Genomic DNA, 21,457 nt, shown 5'->3' with positions numbered 1-21,457 from the left:
TCATCATTTGTTTATACATTAATGTTGTTAATATATTGAATTAGAGATTTCACACAAATAAAAAATGAACTTAATAATGCAATTGTGGTTTTTCAGAATGACACAGGACGGAAAATTAGTAAGAGCATTTTCAAAGAATTGAGGTTAAATACTTGTGTCTGATTGGCTGTTTCTTTACACGTGATGATCTGAGAGCTGCTCTTTCCCTCATCATGCCACTCAAAGCAGAAACAAGCAGCCTGCATCTTACTTTTCACTTCCTGAGTTGGATCCTCAGAGAAGTTTGAACTGAACACAACACTGAAGATGATGTTCGATCACAACAACAACACGTCATCACTTCCTGGGAATAACAACACTTGTTGCACAACTTGAAGAGCGATAGAGTTTAACTGAATAAAAAAAAAAGAAAGAAAAACTTTTAATAATAAAAAACGCCCACACATGGAAACACAATTCAAACTGCTTCAAGTTCACAGATACAGGAAAACAGACGAGTCTGTACTGAGCCGATTGTAATGAACCTGGTGAACAACATGAGTCTGTTAACACGGTGTCAAAGAGAAACCTCCAGCTGATCTGGATTCTGTTTACAAAGTATGAAGAGTAAAAAAACAAACAAAACAACGAACGATGGCACGAGACCCCGCGGATCCACATCACCTACATCGGCGTGCAGGTGGAGAGACAGAGGTAAAGTCACAGACACTGACCTCCTCAAACTCTCTGCTCTCATGAGTGAAGCTGCTGTGTTGAACTTTATTTTACTTTATGTTAAAGGTTCACCAACATTATAAAAACATATTTTCTCACCCACCACTGACTCGTCTTCATGCTGATACTTTGGTTTTATTTGTCCAGATTTTGAGACACTGATTTGTGTCTTCAGTCCAAAACAATGAACAGTGAGTTTTTCAGATGTTTCTATTGTAATTCTACTAAAGAGTCAGAGTAACAGGGAAACTGAGTCTGCATTTTAATCCATAGACTAAATCTGTGGTAAAACCATCCTCATAACCACATAATTCTTTTTGTAATTTGGGTGCCTTATCAACATGTAAACTCATAAATATCAACATGATGTTTGAAAAAACAGAAACCAGCCTGGCCTTTACATCAGCGTCTGTAGTGAGTGAGAACAGAGGAGTGTGGGTCCCTGAGATCGAGAGCTTTGACACAGTAGCTGCAACATGAAGAACGGTGAAGAATAATAATGATGATGATGATGATGATGATTATGATTATGATGATGATGATGATGATGGTGTTAACAAATGTTCACGTCCATCACCAACACAAAGTGTCATCAACACACAGCATGAGCCACAGAGAGCAGAGAGGTCAGAGGTCAGAGAAGTGACAGGAACAAAATGAACCGAACACTGTAAAATCCTCTGAACTGTCTCAAACTGTCTGTGAGAAAATTTAAAGGAACAGTTCAATACTTTTGGAAACAGACTTACTGACTTGAGAAGATGGAGTCAGGAACCTGGTTAGCCTAGCTTAGCATAAAGACTTGAAGCAGAGGGAAACAGCTAGCCGTGGCTCTGACAGATCTGATGACATTAAACATGTTCATCACTGAGTGTTAGATGTTGGTAGGTGTATCTGTGAACTTAGGCTAACTGTTTCCCTCTGCTTCCAGTCTTTATGCTAAGCTAGGCTAACCACATCCTGACTCCAGCTCCGTACAGACTGATATCTGAACATGTGACTCAGAGAGGAAGCAGGTGAGTGCATCAAACAAGCAGAGAAATGGAGGACAGACAGGAGGAGGCAGAGTGGTGTGGACCAGTAGCTGAACTACATTTACAACTTTATTAACTAACACTAGTTAAATTATTATTGCTCTGACTAAATTACAGCGGAACAAAGGAACAAACTTTACATTTGTGTGACAGAGAAGCTGCCCTGTAACAACCCCGATCGAGGTTCTGAATGACATCTGTGAGGGCCAATCAAAACATGAGTTACTGACCTGCCCTCCTTGTTCCTGTCAGTGTAAATGAAAGGCAAAGCTGGAGCAGGTACAGTGACACAGACAGAGACAGCCCCGCCCACGCTGAGTGAGGGGGGTCAGACACCCCCACAGTCAACAGTCTGTTCATCAGTCCACAGGGGGGGGGAGGGGCTCCTCCATCCAACCAGTGAGTCACATGCAAGGATGCTGTCAGTCCGAGCTCTTCCTCCCCTCAGCCTGACTCTGCTCTGTGACGATGAGGCACAGGTCAGGTCGACCATGCCTGAACGCGCTGAAGTCAGATTCACATGTGCAGGCGAACAAATTGGTATAAATGAAGATTCCAATGTCCTACGTGTTTCCAACGTGTGAAGAGAGTGTCAGGAAAACCTCAGACCTCTGCAGAGCTGACGATGGGTTATTTAAGTATTGTATCTGTATTGATGTATGGACGTCAGAGGACCAGCTATACAGTCACTGTAAAACTGTACGGTGAAACACAAAGAAACTGCATACTGGTTAAGGCAACATTTCTGATATGAACACAGACATGTCATGTGAGAGGTCTTCCTCTGATTCCACTCAGTGTACACTCCCTGCCCGACGTCAGTGAGTGACAGGTGAAGCGATACAGACCAGAAGTAAAACCCTAGGGGTGTTGGACTAAACCTTTGTATTGATGTAATGTGATTAAAGATTGGAGAACTTCACTGACACACCTTTGGGAAATTGTCTGTCTCGGTCACCAAAACCATTCACCATCCTCCCACAGGACGAAACACCAGAGGACGACGACAGACACGCCTGCGGAAACCGTTCAGGTCATCAAAGAGCTCATTTATACCAATTTGGATGCTTCCATGTAAAACTCGTCATGTACATGTAGTCTGGATTTTTTTTTAAAAAAAGGCCACAAAAACCAGGCCTGAAAAGGTCCAGAGAGACGTGGCTCAGTCTAGAGAAATGATGTCTGAGATGCCACTGTCCGCCCCGCCTCCAGCGCCCCCCCCTCCTCCTGTGATGACCCGGGTTTCGTGGATGGAGCTGGCGCTGTGGGAGCTGGTGTCGTAGTGGCTGCTGGAGGAGACCAGGGCGGAGCTGGTGCTGGCTGCGGCTGCGCTCTGCATGCTGCTGGTCAGGTTGTCCAGGAACATCTGAGGCCGGTAATGCTGAGCGGGAAACACACTGATCAGGATCAACATCATCTATGAACTAGAACTTCCCCAATGTGTAGCAACATCTATAATCTTAATTTTCTCATTTTATCAGATGATATTTAGTGACCTCAGTCCAGCAGGAAGTGAGTCAGGCTCATGTGTGAACTGGTCATCATGCTTCATCACCATCCACAAGCTTACCACAGAGTATTAGGGCCACATTGAGGAAGGAAAAGAAATCTGAAATTTCAAGAATTAAGTCATAATTTTGAGAATGAAATAAGAATATTACAAGAATAAAGTCGTAATATTACAAAAATGAAAAAGACAGATGATGATGCTGACGAGCCAAAAGATGAAGTATCTCCTTATTTGTGAAACCTCAGCTGCAGTAGAACTTCACAGGATGCTCCACGTTCCTCATTTTAAAGTTTCTGCTATTTCCCCTTTAAAATACGTAACATAAAATTACAACTTTATTCACTTTATATTATGACTCCTTTCTTGTAAAATTATGACTTTATTCTCAATATTTCAGATTCTTTTTTTCCTCAGTGTGGCCCTAATACTCCATCGTAACAAGCTAAACCAGGCTTAGTTACCTGTTACTCTGCCATCCAAGCAATAAAGTCTGGTCTAAGAATTCATTACTGTTACTGACATTAGCTTCTCCTGTTGTTTATTGGTTATAAGGCTGTTACACTGAGACTCCATCCAGCTACTATGTTTCATCTCAACACGACTCCAGAGTTTTCAGTGCCTAAAACAGAGACTTTCAGAAACTCTGCTGGACCTGTTTTATTTTGAAAATTCTGAGGTAGTGTTGTAGCTGGACGTCAGAAACTGAGACCATTGGAAACGATGACGTAGACACCCACGGTCGCTCCCTGATTGGTTCTTATCAGCCTGGACTACCAGTGGTTATTGATCTTGTTGTCTTTTCTAGCAGCTGCTGTTCAGTGAAATTCTGTATTTTAGCGCTACGACTGCCTTTGAGTATTTTCTGCATCTAACCAATTGCAGAGTACACACTCTGCTTCCTGTTTACACCAGCTTGCCCACGCCCAGTGGATGTGAATAGTCATGTGATATGTGTTTTCAGGTGTGATAGTAAGGACTGAGATTACTTCTGGTACTGAGCTAAAATGCTCATCGGGACAGAGATCATTTTAATTTTAAAAAGAAGATGTATCAGTGTGAGCACAGACCAACAACCTTCACATTTTTCTCAGTGAACATAAACTCTAAATTAATATATCTAATTAAAAACCTTGACTGCAACTATTATCACACTTCTACTAACTACTATCAAAAGTTATTACAAACAAGTACAAAATGAAAGTAGCAGCTCATGGATATGGATCAAAATAAAGTGTAATAGTCTGTAGTCTCAGATTGTTTTCAGGGTGGAGCTCCGGTTTGTGAACATTAATTCACTCTGACAATCTCTGAGTTTTAGTTACTTATCAAGATGCAAATGATAAAGATTAAACCTAACACATTGAAAAAGTGACTGGATCAACTCTCCCTCTCTGAGGCTGCTGTTGCTACGACTCCTGGTTCAGACAAAGTGCAGCTTTTAACAGCAAAAACAAACATACCTGAGGATCTGCTTGGATTAATGAAAACAAATCCAGACCTGCAGGTGAGAGAGAGAATAAATAACAGTGTATTACCAGCACCACATGTGTTAGTGACAAAGCTCACAGTCTTCTTGTCCAGCTGACTCACTCTGCATGTCTGTGGGGATGGAGGCCAGGGTGGAGGGGTGGAAGGGGACTGCATAGTCAGCGAGCGTAGAGGTCAGATACGACGGGTCCAGGGACTGGATGTTCGGCATGCGCACGGTGGGCTGGTAGGTCAACACTCTGAGAGGAGACAGCAGACTGATGACTCTGAGGCTTCAGGTACAAATATTAGTTACTGCACCACATTAAACAGCTCTTACTGCAGCTGTGTGAACACTGACAAAGGAAAGAATTGTTTCTGGAGAACAGATCTGTCTGTGGTCCTACAAAACATCACAGAGGCGCCGGCTCACCCCTTTGCATGCATCTCCTCGCTCTTGGTAATGTAAACACAGCGTTTCTTCAGTGGAGGGTCTGAGTCCTCTTCATCGTCAGAGGAGGAGGAGCTCTCCAGAGTGAGATCTATCACATCAGCCTTCTTGGTGGAGCTGGGCTCAGTAGAGTGAGGGACCACTGACAGCTGGCGCAGAGGAGCTGAGGTAAAGACACAAAGGTCAAAGGATATTACTGTGCTGCTCTACTGTCAACAACATGTGACTCTTTGTGCTCTCTCACTCTCAGCCACAATTCACAGGTTTCTATTGACATCATTCATTAAAAACAACTCAAGAATGCAGAGTTTTATTTCTAAAAAGTTTGGTCATTTCCTGAAACAGCTGCTCAATGTAGCCTTTAACAAACATTACTTAAAAAGGAGGAAATAGTGCATCTGTTGGGGTCTATTTTCAGCAGGTGGATTAATCCACAACTGCTGTTGTGCTGAGTATTTGTAGCAGTAGGACAGCGTGTGTACAGTGTGTGTGTGTTCATGGAGATGAAGGAAACGTGTGTGTGGCTCACTGATGTGAGATATATCAGGCTGTAGATACACACAGAATGTGTTAGCAGGATGAATTCAAACCTTGTCCAGGTATCACGATGATGTACTTACTCTCCACTTTAGGAACTAACTGAGACGGGACCTTGACTGCCTCTTTCTTTGGTCTCATGGGGCACCAGGTTCCATCCTCCTGAAACTTGATTTCATCCACATCTGAGCAGTCGTTCAGGATCTCCAGGAACAAACTGGACACAGATTAAAACACAGATTAAGTCACCACTACACATGAACTGTACACTAACTGGTCACACAGGAAAACTGAGTGTGTTGGTGGGCTCCTCAGCTTCTGATGCCACAGTTCTCATGAGGAGTTTTGCTCGCCTCTCTCTCTCATTGACTGAACTAAATGACGTGCTCTGTCCGTCTGTCGATGCCTTCCACTCTTCAGAGTGCAGTTCCTACACACAACAAGCAGCTTCATTACAATCAGCTGACTGGAGTGTGTGTGTGTGTGTGTGTGCAAGTGTTGCAATCATGGTTTTATGTGGTTATATATGTTAAACTGTGGCAGGAAAATGAAACTTAGTATTAATTTAATATTAGAAATAATATAAGTTACAACATTAATAGGAAAACAAGTCAAATATCATCTTGAGGTTTGCAAAGGCATGAGCAATCGCTGATAATTAATGATCACCTATCACGGATTTCATCGCAGAAAATGACCTGAGGAGTGTCTGAAAGTGTGTTTACATTTTTACAGATGAGCTCACTCTATAGTCCTCTACACTGAACTCCCTGGGTAGTGAGTAGGGAAGAGTGAATGGGTGAGTGATTTCAGACACAACCTTGGTCTTCTTATTTTCTCACCAGCTACTTGTGACACGATCAGTGATCAGCTGCAGAGGAGGCTGAGATGTAGGGACTATAGAAACACTCACTGTTGGTTGTGTTGGCTTTTCGACTTAGTGTTAATTAGTGACGGCTAATATGACCTGACACTGATGACATCTCTAAGTGCCCATAGGGAAAGTGTCGGTGTGTGTCAGCTAAAACAACAAGCTGCTACCTGAGTGTTTCACACACTGACAGAAAGGAGAGAAAACTGTGGCCAATTTTTACTCTCATATACAGTGAGATGCTGCTCTGTGGAGCACAGCTGTCATTAAGGAGAGCAGTAGAGTACAGTCAAGAAAGAATCAGATATGGCTGGTGTTATGCTATGACCCGCAGGACATCTCTACTTAATTTTATAATCTGTAACTTTTCCACATTAAACATCTAAAAACAACTAGATCTATGTTATATATGTTGATGCTCTGTGATGTTACATTATCTCACATGTTTCCATCAATTCTCAAACCAGAGAAATCTGTGATTTTAAACATGGTAACGCTCCTTGTCATTTGGTCCCCTGTCAATGACATCATATCCTGTATGATAATGTGTCAGTGTTGTGGTTTCCTGCCAGAAGCTCAACATTGACTTTTATCTCGTTTTAAGCTGAAACAAGCTGAGGAAATGTTAGACAGCTCAGCTCCCAGCTGCTGAAGAAGTCCTGTCCTGTGTCACTGAAGAGCGTCGCTGAATCTCTGATTTTTAAAGCAAAATGGCTTCATTGGTTTACTGGTTCTCATCCCCTGGTGTGTTTGTTGTGGAGAGGAGGACACCTCTGTGGATAATTCAGCTGCTGGTAAAAACCTGCTGAACGTCTGGTTCATTAGTTATCAGAGAAACAATCAGAACAAAGGTTAGCATCAATCTCAGCTCCATCTCTTCCCTGAGTCTCTGTCCTCCGTACAGCGTCGCTCAAACACTGACTTTAAATGTCAAACTGCTTCATTCAGTGTTTTTAACAGTTAGAATCTGTTTGATTTCCTGAACCACTGACACTGAAGGAAACTGAAGCGGGAGGAGCTCACGGTAATGGTGGTGAAGACAACAACTCCCATGATCCCATGCTATTTCATGACGTCAGCCAACGCTGTCTTTTGATTTTGCATTTGGCATTTACAGGGTGAGACTGAACTCCTGCTGCTTTTTTTCTCTCCATATGCAAGTATGTAGATGTGTATTTATGAATAAAGTCATTGTTTTTATAAAAAACTTATCAGCTTCTGTTTGGGAGGAAGACAGATATAAAACCAAACTTTTCTGTTAGGATGTTATGAAATGATATGAAAAAAAAACTGACCCGTCAATGATGAGACTCTCGTACGCAGCCTTCTTGTCACACACAGGACAGATCCAGGTGGGTTTCTTCTCATTCATCTGCAGGTAGAGGGCGGCGTCAAAACACTGCAGGTGAGAGCAGGTCACCGCCCGGCACGGCACCGTCAGACGCATCTTACCAAGCTGGAGGACAGGACACACTGAGGTCAGCACGAGCACAAAGCTGTGTTCAATTTATACAAAGTATGACAGGTGGACAAGTGCAGGTCATCAGCAGGTACTGTGTGACACCTGAAGCTAATGCCATAACCTTATATATACAGCAGACACTTGTTATAGGCAACAGTCACTGGTGGCTAAGCTAGCAGCGCTAACCATACAGTGAATAGCCAGCAGTGATGGACAAATGCAACTATATGCTATATATTACTTATTTAATGTAACAGATGTATATGTCAGTGGAACACTGGGCTGTCATTCTCACACACAGCAGCATCTGTCTCTGAAGAAGAAAAGTTACATACTGTTTTCACCATACTCTATTCAAACCTGCACATCACTAACAAGACCAGTTCTAAACCTAGTCTATGTCTGGACCGCCTTTGGAGGCAGGTCTTTAAATCTAACTCCCTCTGTTTGATATGTTGAGTCTGTCATAGCGGTTAGTACGAAGCCTCGTTACCGATGACTTCTCTCTCGCCCTCCCTCTCTCCTGCTCTCTCCGCTCAGTGTGTCTTATGTTTAGTTATTCCTCTGCCTCCTTTAGTAAGAATGATACATGTAATGAAAGTAGTTTATTTGCGGTAATATTTTTAAATATCATCAGTCACTCAGTGACATTCGAGATTATATGGTTGACCCCACTGTTGCGGTCCAGTCAAAAATCAGTATATGACGGTACACCAAGTGTGGTGCAGCATCAGTATGTCACTGGACAGTGGTGTCTGTCCTTTTAAGTCCCACGCAAGTAGCAAAGTGCTTCACATGAGTCAAATATAAAACATCAAAACTCTCTCCTTCAATTTCCAACGTAGGCCAGCAATGAACAACCAGAGAATCTCAGAATGCATCACAGGGGGATATATCAGAAATATAGGGAGGGATTATAAAATCAATCCTAAAGTAAACGGGCAGCCGCTGCTAGGACCGGGGTGATGTGAACACACTGGACTGAGTTAGGAGCCGAGCTGCAGCATATGAACTAACTGTAGGTGGTGCATTGATTTCGGACTGAGACAGGTATATAGAGAGTTGCAGTAGTTGAGGTGGGAGGAAATAAAGGCATGGATAAGTTTCTCCTGATCTGTGGCTGAAATCAGAGTCTTCACTTTGGCCGTATTTCTCAAGTGATATAACATGTATAAAGAACTTTTTTCACCTGGGGTTCAAAACACATATCCAAGATTTTTGGCTGATGGCTAAATGTAATTTGTTAATTGATTTGAGTTCTTTTTGTGGGGGGGACCAAGTACGATAACCTCGGATTTTGTGTTGTGTTGATTTTGTGTGATTTCATTGTAAGAAATTGTCTGACGTCCAGTATTTCATTTCAGTAAGAAGGTTGTGGACGGTTGTTATGTCGGACTGGTCACCGGGTCTGATTGGTAGATAAGTGTCATCGGCTTAGCAGTAAAAATGGACATTGTATTTTCAGATGATGTCACCAAGAGGGAGCACAGAGGTGACAGTCTGCAGGAGCTTTGAGTTCTGATACAGAACAAAACTGTGAAATTGTTGTGTTTCTATAAAGGCAGTGAGGGATGTAACGAACACCTGTATCAGCTACATTTACAAACAGCAGTGAATAAAAGTGAAAAAGTGACTTCTGCTGTGGACGGGTTATTCATTTTCATCCGTTCATCTCTCTACAAACTAAAACTTACAGTCATAATCATTTGAACACTGCTATTATCACATGGAACATTAGCCACAGAAGCTGCATTTACCGGACACATTAGTGAGACTCTGAGGCTCGTTGTTGCGATCTCGCTGTCAGGATCTGCTGTCAGCTTCTCTTTAACTGGAACACAGCAGGGGAGAAGAAACCATTCATTTCATTTGACGAAAACAAATAACAACAGCACATACGAGCAGAAAATAACTGATAAACAGGGTCTCTGACCAGAGAACCAGCTTCCTGCAGTCAGCTGCTTCCACTCACACACACACACACACACACACACACGTGCCGTCCACTAAAACTCAAACAGCTGGAGGTCTGAATACATTTGTTTCCACTGTTGAACACCTGACTACAATTCAGACACATTCACTGTCACTACAGAGACTGTCCTTTCACTGCACCATCAGCGCGCACACACACACACACACACACAAACACACACACACACACACACACACACACACACACACACACACACACACACACACACACACACACACACACACACACACACACACACACAGGGTGTGTTGTATTGTATCACTACAGTTAAAATAAGTGAATAATTCTTTCAAAAAAAGGTGCATGGAACAGTCTGATTACTGATTTCCACGTGTTTCTTCTGTACATGTACATAATCTGGTATTTTCTGAAAACTAGGGCTGCAACTTATATATTTTTTTCATTATTGATATATCTGCTGATTATTCTCAAATTCTCACATCTGAGAAGCTGGGAGCAGCTTAGATTTGACATTATTGCCTATTCAATTATCAAAATAGTTGCTGATTGTTTTCCTGTTGATCAACTAATCGTTTATGGACTAATGGTTAAAACTCTCGTAAAAAAAAAAAACACTAGTCAGGTGTGAGAACCTCGAGGTAAAACTGCTATGGTGTGTGTGGTGATGGTAGTTGACTGTGCAGTTACTTAGTGCTCTGGAGTGGTCAGGGTTCCTGATGCCCTTCATCCTCAGCCTCTGCAGCAGTAGTGGTGACGTCAGCTGCCTCACCAAGTACACAGACATGGAGTAGGTCTGAAAAACAGTCAGTCACACAACCTGTTACTGAGCCCACACACAATGTCCAGAGAGGAGGGAAAAACAAAAAGGTGAAGAGTTTCCAGGTAGGTTTTTGTTCTCACTTTTCCGATCTCAGGTGCCCACGTCACTGAAATCTGATTGGGTACGGCGGATGAGAGTCTGACGAGGGAGGTGATGTTCAGCGGTCTTCCTGGTCTCTTCTGTTCCACACCGTTTTTGGGTGGTGGTGCGTAACCCTGCAGGAATAAAACACTTGGTTAGTGTCTTCGTTGTGAAACGCTGAAGTTGCATTGATGTTATTGGAACTGGTCTGTGAAACAAACACTTACTGGCAAAGGGAAAAGTTTCCCATTGACCTTAATACACAGACTGTTGGGGTAATTATCCTCCTGAGGGCAACTCGTCTCTGACAAACAAAACCTGATGACAGAGAGAGGAGGAACATTTAAGAGCGTGAATATATATTTAAAAAAAACTCTTCTCTAATATGAAAAAAACCTCTTTAGTGTCATGAGTTCAAACTTAGTTAGTTCAAAACTTTTTCCTTTAACATATTAAGTTGCTAAGAATTTAAAGACCCAGAAAATTCATCCTCACCTCAGCTGAATCTGAACCATATAGTCCCTCCTACCCCCTGGTAGAAAGTCCCTGTAAACACACAAAGTTCAACATGTTTTTATTTCCATCACACACACAGTCACGTGTTCCTCAGTGACTGTGGAATCACTCAGCTATCGACCAGTCCCACCTGGATATGCAGACTTCTCGAACCTGCTGTGGCGTCAACGCAAAGATGAAATATTTTTCTTGGTGGTACCTCTGTGCAGTGCTCGCTCCTGGAAACATACATGACGACTGGGAGTTACAAAGTGCTGCTTTTCACACAACTAAAGTGCCATGACCCACACACACACACACACACACACACACACACACACACACACACACACACACACACACACACACACACACACACACACACACACAGGATGTGTTGTATTGTATCACTACAGTTAAAATAAGTGAATAATTCTTTCAAAAAAAGGTGCATGGAACAGTCTGATTACTGATTTCCATGTGTTTCTTCTGTACACACCCACACTCACACCCACACACACACACAGTATAATTTAACCTCAACCTTTACCTTGAGTTAAATAAGTGTAAACCAAAAGAGAAAGAAAAGAGCACAGACCGAGACTCGAAGGCTTGATCAGGACGTCCAGCACATCGTAGAAGGGGAGGGGCTTCATCTGCACATCCGGGTGAACAGGGGGAATGAGGGGGGCCGGCTGCTGGAGATTCATGCTGGTTTTGACGTCGGGCCACGCGGCTGTTTCATCGGTCAACAGGCTGAAGTCTGTGTTACAGGACTGACTCCTGCTAACAGAGATGTTCACTACAGTTACTCTTCTCATCAGAGCAAAGGTGACTTTATGGTGTAAAAATCAGGGTCAGGTGTGTGTATGGTCCTGGAGTAACAATAGTAATACTGGATATAATACTGGACTAGTAATGGAATTATCATTAGTTTGTTTTCCTGCCTCAGATATTTTCTTGAATTATACAAACTGTCATATGTCAACTGAGAGTAAAAAATAATATAAGCAAAGATAATTACAACCCAAAAAAAAAAAAAAAAAATCAGACTTCTCCTTATCCACTCTTCCTTTACAAAGTCACCTGAGGCTGGAGTCTAGGCCGCTCTATAAATACAGATATCATGTTAATAACATTGGTTAGCTAATGCTACACTGGATGTTGTTTCAGCAGTGATGGCTAGCTTTGGCTGCTAACAGTGAGCTACACAACTACAACTGTGTAGTGTGATACTATGCAACATGAACGATGATAGTTTTGTCAGACTGTGGAAAGGTGCATCTATGGTGGGTTCAGTAAAGTTGTGTTTTGATTTGACTTGAGATGACATGTGGACATATATCACTTAAACATGTTCAACTTTTATTTACCTTTGTGACCTGTTAAATCATATGCACAAATTATTAATTAGAGAGGAAACTTAAGTTTGAGAGTATGATCATTTGTGCCTCCAGGCTCTATAGGTGTAGAGGCGAAAAACAGTAGAATCATTGAAAAGAGACAATCGCAGGGTGGGTCAGTTTGTGCCACCTACCAAACAGGACTTATGTCCACATGAAGTGACTTCTCTCTCCCACTCTAATATTCACACACTGAAGTAATTCAACTCATCAGAATATCCTTCAGCAAACAGACAAAGTACTGTTGCTTACACACATCAACTACCTGAAAAGAAACTTAAAAAAGTGGACTGTTCTCATGTTCACATCCTTTTTTTCTTTCAATTATTTAATATAGATGACCTTTAAACATTTCAAATATTAAGGATGATATTAATTAATTATTAAATGAAAGCATGGAAAACAGAACAAAGCAGATGATGCTGAACACTGATAAAATGTTCAAATGTTACTATGGAAACATGACAGAGGGAACAGGTCGATCCCCTGTAAGCAATCCACAACATGTTGTTTGTAGGCCATATATGTGAGAGCATGGTCACACCATCTCATCACTTTTAGATACCAAGTCACTGTAGCGTCCAGTCTGCCGACAAAAAGTAGCTGCTCAGAGGACATTTTATAACCTTTTGTACGGTAGAAGCAATAATGGCTGAAGCTCTTAGTAAAAGACCATCACCACCACCTGTTCCCACCTTCAGCGGCAGAGAAAACTTACAAATAGTTCATAAATTAGCAAATATTTCTAAAATTCTGTTTCGACTTTCATTATGGGCTATTAAGTGTAATATGATGAGGGAAAACATGGATTTTCAACGATTTTAGAATAAAGTTGTACTATACTGAAATATGAAAAAAAGTTGAAGGGGTCTGAATACTTTCTGAATGCACTGTAAAGCTTAAGTCATCAACCAGAACCTGGATTCAGCCCGGGCTATGGCTGCTTTCACTGTTATTTTACATGTTTTGAGCACATTGGAAAACTATAAATTGCATGTCTGGGTATTTGATGATGTGCCAGTCCTGAGCACTGCTACAGAGTCCTGTCCTCTCAATCAATGTAACGCTTGCAGCAAATCTTTTCTATACATGTACAGACTTGAATTTCTCCTGCAGGTTCATCTGACAGGTGTACAGAGGCTGGTTTAGAACTACAAACTTTACACTTAACAAGCTCAAAGATACCATTTGTTTACAATGTGAACATAACGTCCCAGGATCATGTTTCAGCTCAGAGCAGCTGTTATTCCTGTACTACACATCAAGACAGCTAGTGTTTATGACCGAGGCCACCTCGTCCCCACTGTCTGAACCTGCAGCCAGTTATACAGCCGTATATAAATCAGATTCTAGGTTACAATCAAAGTACAACTATATGACAAGTAAGTTGGCCAAGCACAGAAATATTCAAACCCAAAACACTGACTATATCTGGTCTCTAGTATGGAGGTTTCCGCCTCCTTTAATCAGCCTTTCCGTTACTAACGTTAGATCACCAAGCTACATGAGATCGAGCTAATAAACGGGGCAATTACAATTGACTCAGTTTGTGTTTACAGTCAAACAAAAATGCTGTTTTCTACATAACAGTGCAGTTCAGTCAGTATGATGATAAACCGATTACTTTTAAATGTAAATCTGTGGTGTTTAAGACAGTGAGGCACCCTGGTTTAACTTTTGGCTAGCTGGCTGTATTCTCTTGTTATTAGCTGCTTGACATCGGTTTCCTACCGAAGTCGTTATTACTCATGAGTTACTTAACAACAGTAAATGCCAACGTATCTAGACAATGACAGCGTAACTGGTTTGTTTTCAGTATGGTCTCCACTGCTTGTAACGAGCAAATAACAAGGAGTCTACAGGCGACTGGCTAATCTTACTGTTAGCACTAAGGCTAACTACCGATACGTAAACGATCTGATGTGGAAAAAGCTCATTCCTGCCTGGCAGTGGTCTGTCCTCTCAGTCCACCAGCTCAGGACACCGTATACCAACTAGTCTATTCGTTACAAGTCATTGCTACATGTTGCAGTGTTGATAGAAGTAAGTCACAATCAGTGTTTTTCTCTGCGCCTACCCGAAACTCCTCATTCTCCACCATCTTGTTGTTCCGGTCATCCCGCCCAGCTTGACTACTTCCAGGTGACGCCACAGCTGGGCAGTGGAGATCCGGTACGGGCCCGTTTACGGTTACATCGCTGTATTTGCGCAAATAACTCCGTATGCATGTTAATATCTAGATTTCGTCAATAAAATTGCGTGTTATCAGGTACACGCTCTACCATTTAAGACGCATATTTTGGCGCGTTAACATGCAAATGCAAGTCTTGTTCCATTCTTCTCAACTTAGTCTGAAGAAAAGCGATTTGTTTGTGACTTGTACTGGTGCTGGGACTCTTCTCTTTCTCCTTTGTGGTGTAACGGCTGTTGACATCCATTTAATTATATTAATGCCACCTTTGGTTGTAATTATGTGCCTGCAATCAAATAGCATTGAAGGCATTCTGTATCATACTGTATCGAAATTTCGGTGCGTAACTAGTCCCGCAGCTTTGAGAAAACCCAGACAATATATATTTCAATGCGCGCGGCTCGATTATATACGGTCCATCACAGGTACTGGTGTGCTATAACTTTTCATAGCGATTCGAGTAACCATGGTGACGTAAATGGCGATAAAAGGCGAACAAAAATCCCATAGACAATGAATGGGGAGACGTTGTGAAAACGACCAAACCACCTCTCGTTGGAGCTCTACTGCTGCGTCATACTTCAACATAGAACAATGATTGAAATGTTAAAGGGGTCACAAGACATGAAACTCTTTTGGGTTAAATTAGTATTTTGACAACTATTACGGTTTTCACAAAATTGCAGTTTACGTGTTGTGTTATTTTTAGACAGTTTCAGATCTTATAATGGGTGTGTATTGCAGGGAATGTTCAGAGTAAGAGTAGATGATAACTGCCATCCCTGAAAATTTTCCTAAATAACAGATCAATTACATACATACAAATAAAACATACAAATACAAATTAAAAATTGACTTGACCTGACTTGACCATGACAATTAGTTTAGATCATGCAAGTCTTTAGATCTTTATATTCAAACATGTTAGGACTGTTGTGTTTGTATAATAAATAGTACGGATAGATACTAATATGGAAAAAAAATAAATACAGTATTAGGCAGTGGATCCTGAACCCGCTGGTTCTGGATCAAACAGTCTCTTTGTTTTACTTGTAAAAAAAGTTAGTGACGCATCTATCTGGACAACAGCTGCAGGAACAGACTGAATTCTACTAAATCACTTAAACGTCTGTCAACATCATCAATCATACATTTATGTCACTTGAAGTGTTTGTCGGTACGTTTTGTCATTTGCACTAATGATACTTTTCGCTACAGACCAACATTAGATGTTACTCGCCCAGAGCTGTCTCCTGTGGTGGAAAACCACACCAGGATTTACTCATGTTTTCTTCTCTTCTTTGCCGTTCTTCTTTGTCTTTGAAATACTATAGATGGAGGTCTTGGTCATGACATTATCACTGTGGCTCCTTCACATACTATTGATAGGGTTAGTACATTTTTTGAACATTTTAAACAAAAATTCTGGCCAGATCTTACACACTACACCTTTAAAGCTGTTGTCTGCCTTGGGAGACAGAGGGGGTTGTATGTGCGTTTTTTCCCTCCTCCTCCTGGAGGCTCTATGGTAGACAGCTCTACTGCCACATACAACAATACGCACACGCACATTGACAGATGCACACAAGTGCAGTTGCTTTGCTATGTTTTGTCCAAGCTTTATTGCAGATCAACTTCTGTAAGGGCATGTACATATGTGTTTACATGTCTTACTATGGTTGTGGGGACAAATTTAGGTTAGAAACCATCATTGTGAGGTCACTTTGGCCAGTCCTCACAGTTTCAAGGAGGTTTTTGAGTCATACCTGCTGTGACTGAAGAGTTAGGATAAGTCTTTACAATATGAATGATACTGTGTGTGATGGATACGCAAGAAGCAGCAGGCACATTCAAAATTTCTTCGGGAATTTTCTAGTTGTCCACTACAACTTTGTAATTAGTGCAGTTGCTTTCTAAAAACCTACATATCCATTTTCTCCCATACCAAGGTGGAGAAAGACCAAACTATTTTTTTCCGTTATCATTACAAAGCTCGTTATCTGGAGATAACAAGATATTATCCGGAGAAAGCGGTTTTGACTGAATGTGATCTGACCTGATCTCTGAATAACAAGGTAATTATAAATATATAACAAGCTTTGTTATCTTGAGATAACGGGATAAAAAAAATATTTGCATGTATGCCCTTTCTCACGTTCCCTACACCATGTCCCCATCAAATATATGTTTCTTCAGTGCCCCTATGGCCTCTGTTAGTGGATCCTTTGACACATCTGTAAAAGGGTGTATACGGTCACTGTAATTCCTGTCCCTATATCTGCTATATTCTTAAACTGGATCGAATGTGTTATTTCTATGCTTAATATTTAGTTGTTCCATGTCCATACAAGCATTTTCCCTACCCATCCACACTTGTGTTTTGCACTAACTCTCCAACCGTCCTTTTAGGTGGATGACTTTCTTTGTGTTCCCTTAGATTTATCCAGTAGGTGGCATTTCTCCTGCCTCAACTGGAACATTACACTGGTGCAACTGGTGGAGTCTGATGATCCAGGTCTGACAGCACAGACTTGGCTGCTGAGTCTTCCACCACACAATCATATTGTATTCTTTCCTGGACTAGTGCTACATATATCTCGATGAAATATCAGCTCTCCATTCTAGCCGTGCCAGACCTGCCTAGCACTCGGTAACTAAGTGGACTATTAGCTATCTAATATGTACTGTACAGTACCCTCTTTAGAGAGCACTGCTTATGCAAATCAATAAGACAAAAGTGGCTAACAGCACTGTTACTTGATGGCACTACTTCTTTACACCAATATTGTTTACAAGGCAGAATTTTCACTGAAACCAGTTTGTGCCTGAAATAATTACTGTAAATTTTGTCTTAAATTGACCATCACAGGCATCAAACATACTCTGTTGACCACAGTTTTATTGTCTTACTGATGTCTTTCCCATAGAGCTACATGCAGATGTCACTGATCCTATTGAAACCACCAGGCAGTTGAGCATCTCTGTGACTGAACCCTGCTCAACATTTCATACCTGCTACAGTGCATGATGTGGAAGCATCTGAATTCATTATGTTTCTCCATTCCTTCATTCAGGTTTTTCCTTTAATTTGTTACATCTGTATGTAATGTATGACCCAACCCAACACAAAATGTACTTGGCAACAACTGAAGATAGTTGAAATGGGTGAGATATGATTTCATTACAAGCAATTGTGGTGTTGTTTAGCCTAATTAGAAAACATCCTGTGGCTTCATTCAACACGTGATATATTTAAGTAAGTGAAATTTCTTTTTCAGACATCAGCTGACACTAACACTGTTTAATATAGTCTATTTCAAAACAACACTTCACAACAGCTTATACACAGAAGTCACCAAATATGGATATGTTCAGATTTGACCTCCATTATCAACAATAGACCTGTCTTTAACTGTCCAGTCTTCTTCATCTTCTATCATTTACTGATGGTGTAAACCATGGTGTCTGGTAAAGCCATAACTCACCTCTATGCAGATGTAATTGTACTCGTAATACTCCACAGATTTGTCATAATGGGTTGAACATAAACATACAGTAGTTCATTTTCATTTCTGATGAAGACACCTTGTCAGCTGCCACAGAGAGGGATGATACAGAGAGGCCTATTGAGGTTTACACCTTAAAAATAACATATAACAGTTGATGACAGTCTTGTACCATAAAAAGATAGAACCTTCTTTTTCTCTAACACAGCCAGAGGGAGAGGGGCCATCCACCTCCACATCACAACTCACCTCAGTAAGATGTTGTTCAGCATTGGCCCAGAGCGTACAATGAAACTAAGTAGACCTGGCACTGTGACATTCACTGTCATGTTTTTCTCTTCCTATCGCTTCCTGTGAAACAGCTGCACAAGGTGTAATCGGAGAAATTAATTGGGAAATGAGATGGAGACAAAGACAGAAATACACCTCAGTGCAGCATCAGTTAAAGGTGTTGAGGTGTCCACAGGTGGATGATTTTAACTGTTTGAACAACACAAAAAATATAACTGTTCTTTATTCGGACTTGCAGGAAATAAAGAACTTCATAAAAAGAAAGGCACATTGTCTTTATTATTTACTGGGGAGGTGATGGGTCAATCAGCGGTGATGGTAGCATATTGTGTCTCACTGCTCTTCATCTTATGAGTCAGCAGGGTTGTCAGGACCGTTATCGGGATCGTTCAGCGGTTGAGTTGGACATTGTCATCTAACTCTGATTCTCCAATGTTGTGGAGAATCAAACATGCCCTCTCTGGGGTAATCCTTGGTGTACAAAAGCACTGGAGCTGGGCCTTGAACCTCACAGTGGTCACCCTTACCCTGGCTCATGTCCTGCAGGGAGCCACATTCTAACATTGCTGCAGGCCAGCTTCAGGATCAGGGTAACGGTTCAGCAGGTAACCATCAAACTCTCTTGTTGCAATGGTAGGAAAAAAAATATTGATCAAAATAGGATATAGCTATACAACCACAGGCAAATCTTGCTCTCTGTATGTCACAAAAGACTGAGCTGCACAGGCAGAGAGAACCATGAAGAAGACTTGAATACTGGATGATGTAGTGATGTTACTTCAAAGGAGCTATTTGTAAGTTTTGCCACATAGCCAACGCTGACATTAACAGCTGTTAACTTACAGGTCTAGAAGAAACATGAGTTCAGCATCAAACTTCATTCCTTTACTCACCAAGCGCTGCCTCCAGTGGTGGAAAGAAACCCTCTTATTTGGCTTCTATGTATAGCACTTCTTTTCTGCTAGTGAAGTTAGCATTGTAACCAGCTACCTATCAGCACATCTTGTCACTTTCCAATAGTGACTCACTGTAGCATCCAATCTGCCCTGAGGAAGTATCGCTGCTCAGACGACGTATTATAACGATGGCCAAATCTCTTATCAAGCACCAAATAGCCCCTTTAGTAAATGAAGCCCCTGATCTGGAGGCAGGATCAACTCAGGCAGGCAGCCTGAAGTCTGGAAAGCTGATGAGCAGCACTCCATGGGCTGACAATACAGGGGCAGCACAGATGGATGAAACTGGCTCAGTGGATGAGGAAGGTGATGCCTCTGGAGGCAAAGCAGGGTACTGGGGTCCAGAGAGGGCAGCCAGTGAATGGAGGCCCAGAATGACTGACAAGCTGACAACCAGATGTAGTTGAGGCTGGAAACTGGAGCATTGGGCAGGTAGCCTGATGATCTGGCTGCCGTAATGATTTAATTATTGATAAGATGTCTGATGACAGTCTGACAGTTCAGGCAGTTCTTGGTTTTTCAGGTATTTCGATTTCAAAGTGAGCTGTTTGCAAGTTATACAGCTTCCTGTATTTAAAAAATTCACAATAAATCTAAGTTAGATTGTATTTTATCTCTGTGTTGTGTAAACCACTTGGAGTTTCTCTCCAGTTCTCATTTTATGGAGTGCTTCACATCTTCTTTCTCAAGTTAGTGTCTGTTAATACATTTCTTGCGTTTCCTAAATGCAAATGTAAAATGTCTTGTCCCCTTAACATTGATTTCATAGATTTCACTGAATTAGATTTTTTCTGTATATAAAATCTTATGCACTTCTCTCATCTATTTGGATTTAACTTTATTTTTTAAATTTTATAAATCCAACTGGGCTAGATTTATCTAAAGCAGGGTTTAACATGACATTAAAATCTCCACCCATTATTCCAAAGCCTTTACATTTGTCAGTAACACCAAATCTGACATAAATACTTATGCATTATTATGATGAATCTGCCACTTGTGTTTGTTATTGATTTTTGTAATATAAATGGGATATTTATTTTATTAATCAAGATTGCAGTTCCTCTGCTAGGGGATTTATATGAAGAGACATATATTTGACCCACACATTAAAACAACCATACAACAGCACTGCTGTGTAGACAATCAATTGGGATTTTTTTTTTAACAATACCTTTATCAAATTCCAGAATACACATTCTACCGATCATATCTAGTGTTACAACAATCAGCAGGTTAAATAATAAACTAGTTTCTACACGATACACACCCATACAGAAATGTAATATGACATACAGTATATGTCCCTATATCAACAGTGATGTTGCTGTATATGTCACCTACAAGGGGATGTATTATTATCACATACATCCTCTGGATATATTAAGATATATATGAAATATCAATACCAGCAAAAATGATGTATGTACATATGTTAAAAATATCTATATGATGAATCAATATATGGTATAAAATGTTGCAACCATATATGTTAATGAAATATATTATTTATTATGTAACTATATCAAAACAACATACATAAACATAAATATTTGTATGGGCTAGACATATGTCAATATACCAAACAGTTCAATTTTTCATGAGTTTTATATATCATTCTCATTTCTTTTTATTTAAAATGTATATATATTTCAAATATGGAAATTCAAGATATGCATTCTACATTTGCGTATGGACATCAATTGCAGTC

General features: G+C 40.9%; 1 protein-coding gene across 2 annotated transcripts; it reads right to left on the bottom strand.

Moving 5' to 3' along the window:
- Positions 1–371: 371 nt before the first annotated feature.
- pias2 (protein inhibitor of activated STAT, 2) lies at positions 372–15,184 on the bottom strand. Of its 2 annotated transcripts, none has more exons than XM_056377092.1 (14): positions 14,880–15,184; positions 11,998–12,185; positions 11,551–11,638; positions 11,400–11,450; positions 11,132–11,222; positions 10,904–11,038; positions 10,691–10,796; positions 9,804–9,877; positions 7,880–8,040; positions 5,797–5,930; positions 5,159–5,339; positions 4,849–4,985; positions 4,719–4,756; positions 372–3,129 (listed from the first exon to the last, which is right to left on the bottom strand). In XM_056377092.1, the coding sequence occupies exons 1-14, from the start codon at positions 14,918–14,920 to the stop codon at positions 2,911–2,913; spliced, it is 1,644 nt and encodes a 547-aa protein (XP_056233067.1). In that variant the 5' UTR covers positions 14,921–15,184; the 3' UTR covers positions 372–2,910. The 2 variants fall into 2 exon arrangements, with proteins under 2 accessions (XP_056233067.1, XP_056233068.1); XM_056377093.1 differs by having other exon boundaries at positions 11,998–12,182; positions 14,880–15,181.
- Positions 15,185–21,457: the final 6,273 nt, after the last annotated feature.

Source organism: Seriola aureovittata, chromosome 5 (genome assembly GCF_021018895.1).
Source record: "Seriola aureovittata isolate HTS-2021-v1 ecotype China chromosome 5, ASM2101889v1, whole genome shotgun sequence".
In the NCBI taxonomy this organism is placed as follows: Eukaryota; Metazoa; Chordata; class Actinopteri; order Carangiformes; family Carangidae; genus Seriola; species Seriola aureovittata.
Note: the sequence above shows the minus strand (reverse complement) of the source record. Positions and strands in the feature narration are given on the sequence as shown.

What these genes read in the sequence shown, in the direction of transcription:
- pias2 (XM_056377092.1), bottom strand. Translation starts at nt 14,920, where the DNA reads ATGACCGGAACAACAAGATGGTGGAGAATGAGGAGTTTCGG. An exon ending in GGGCACCTGAGATCGGAAAA is followed by an intron (nt 10,797 to 10,903) that starts GTGAGAACAAAA and finishes ACTGTTTTTCAG; the next exon opens with ACCTACTCCATGTCTGTGTA. An exon ending in CATCCCCACAGACATGCAGA is followed by an intron (nt 4,757 to 4,848) that starts GTGAGTCAGCTG and finishes TCTCACCTGCAG; the next exon opens with GTCTGGATTTGTTTTCATTA.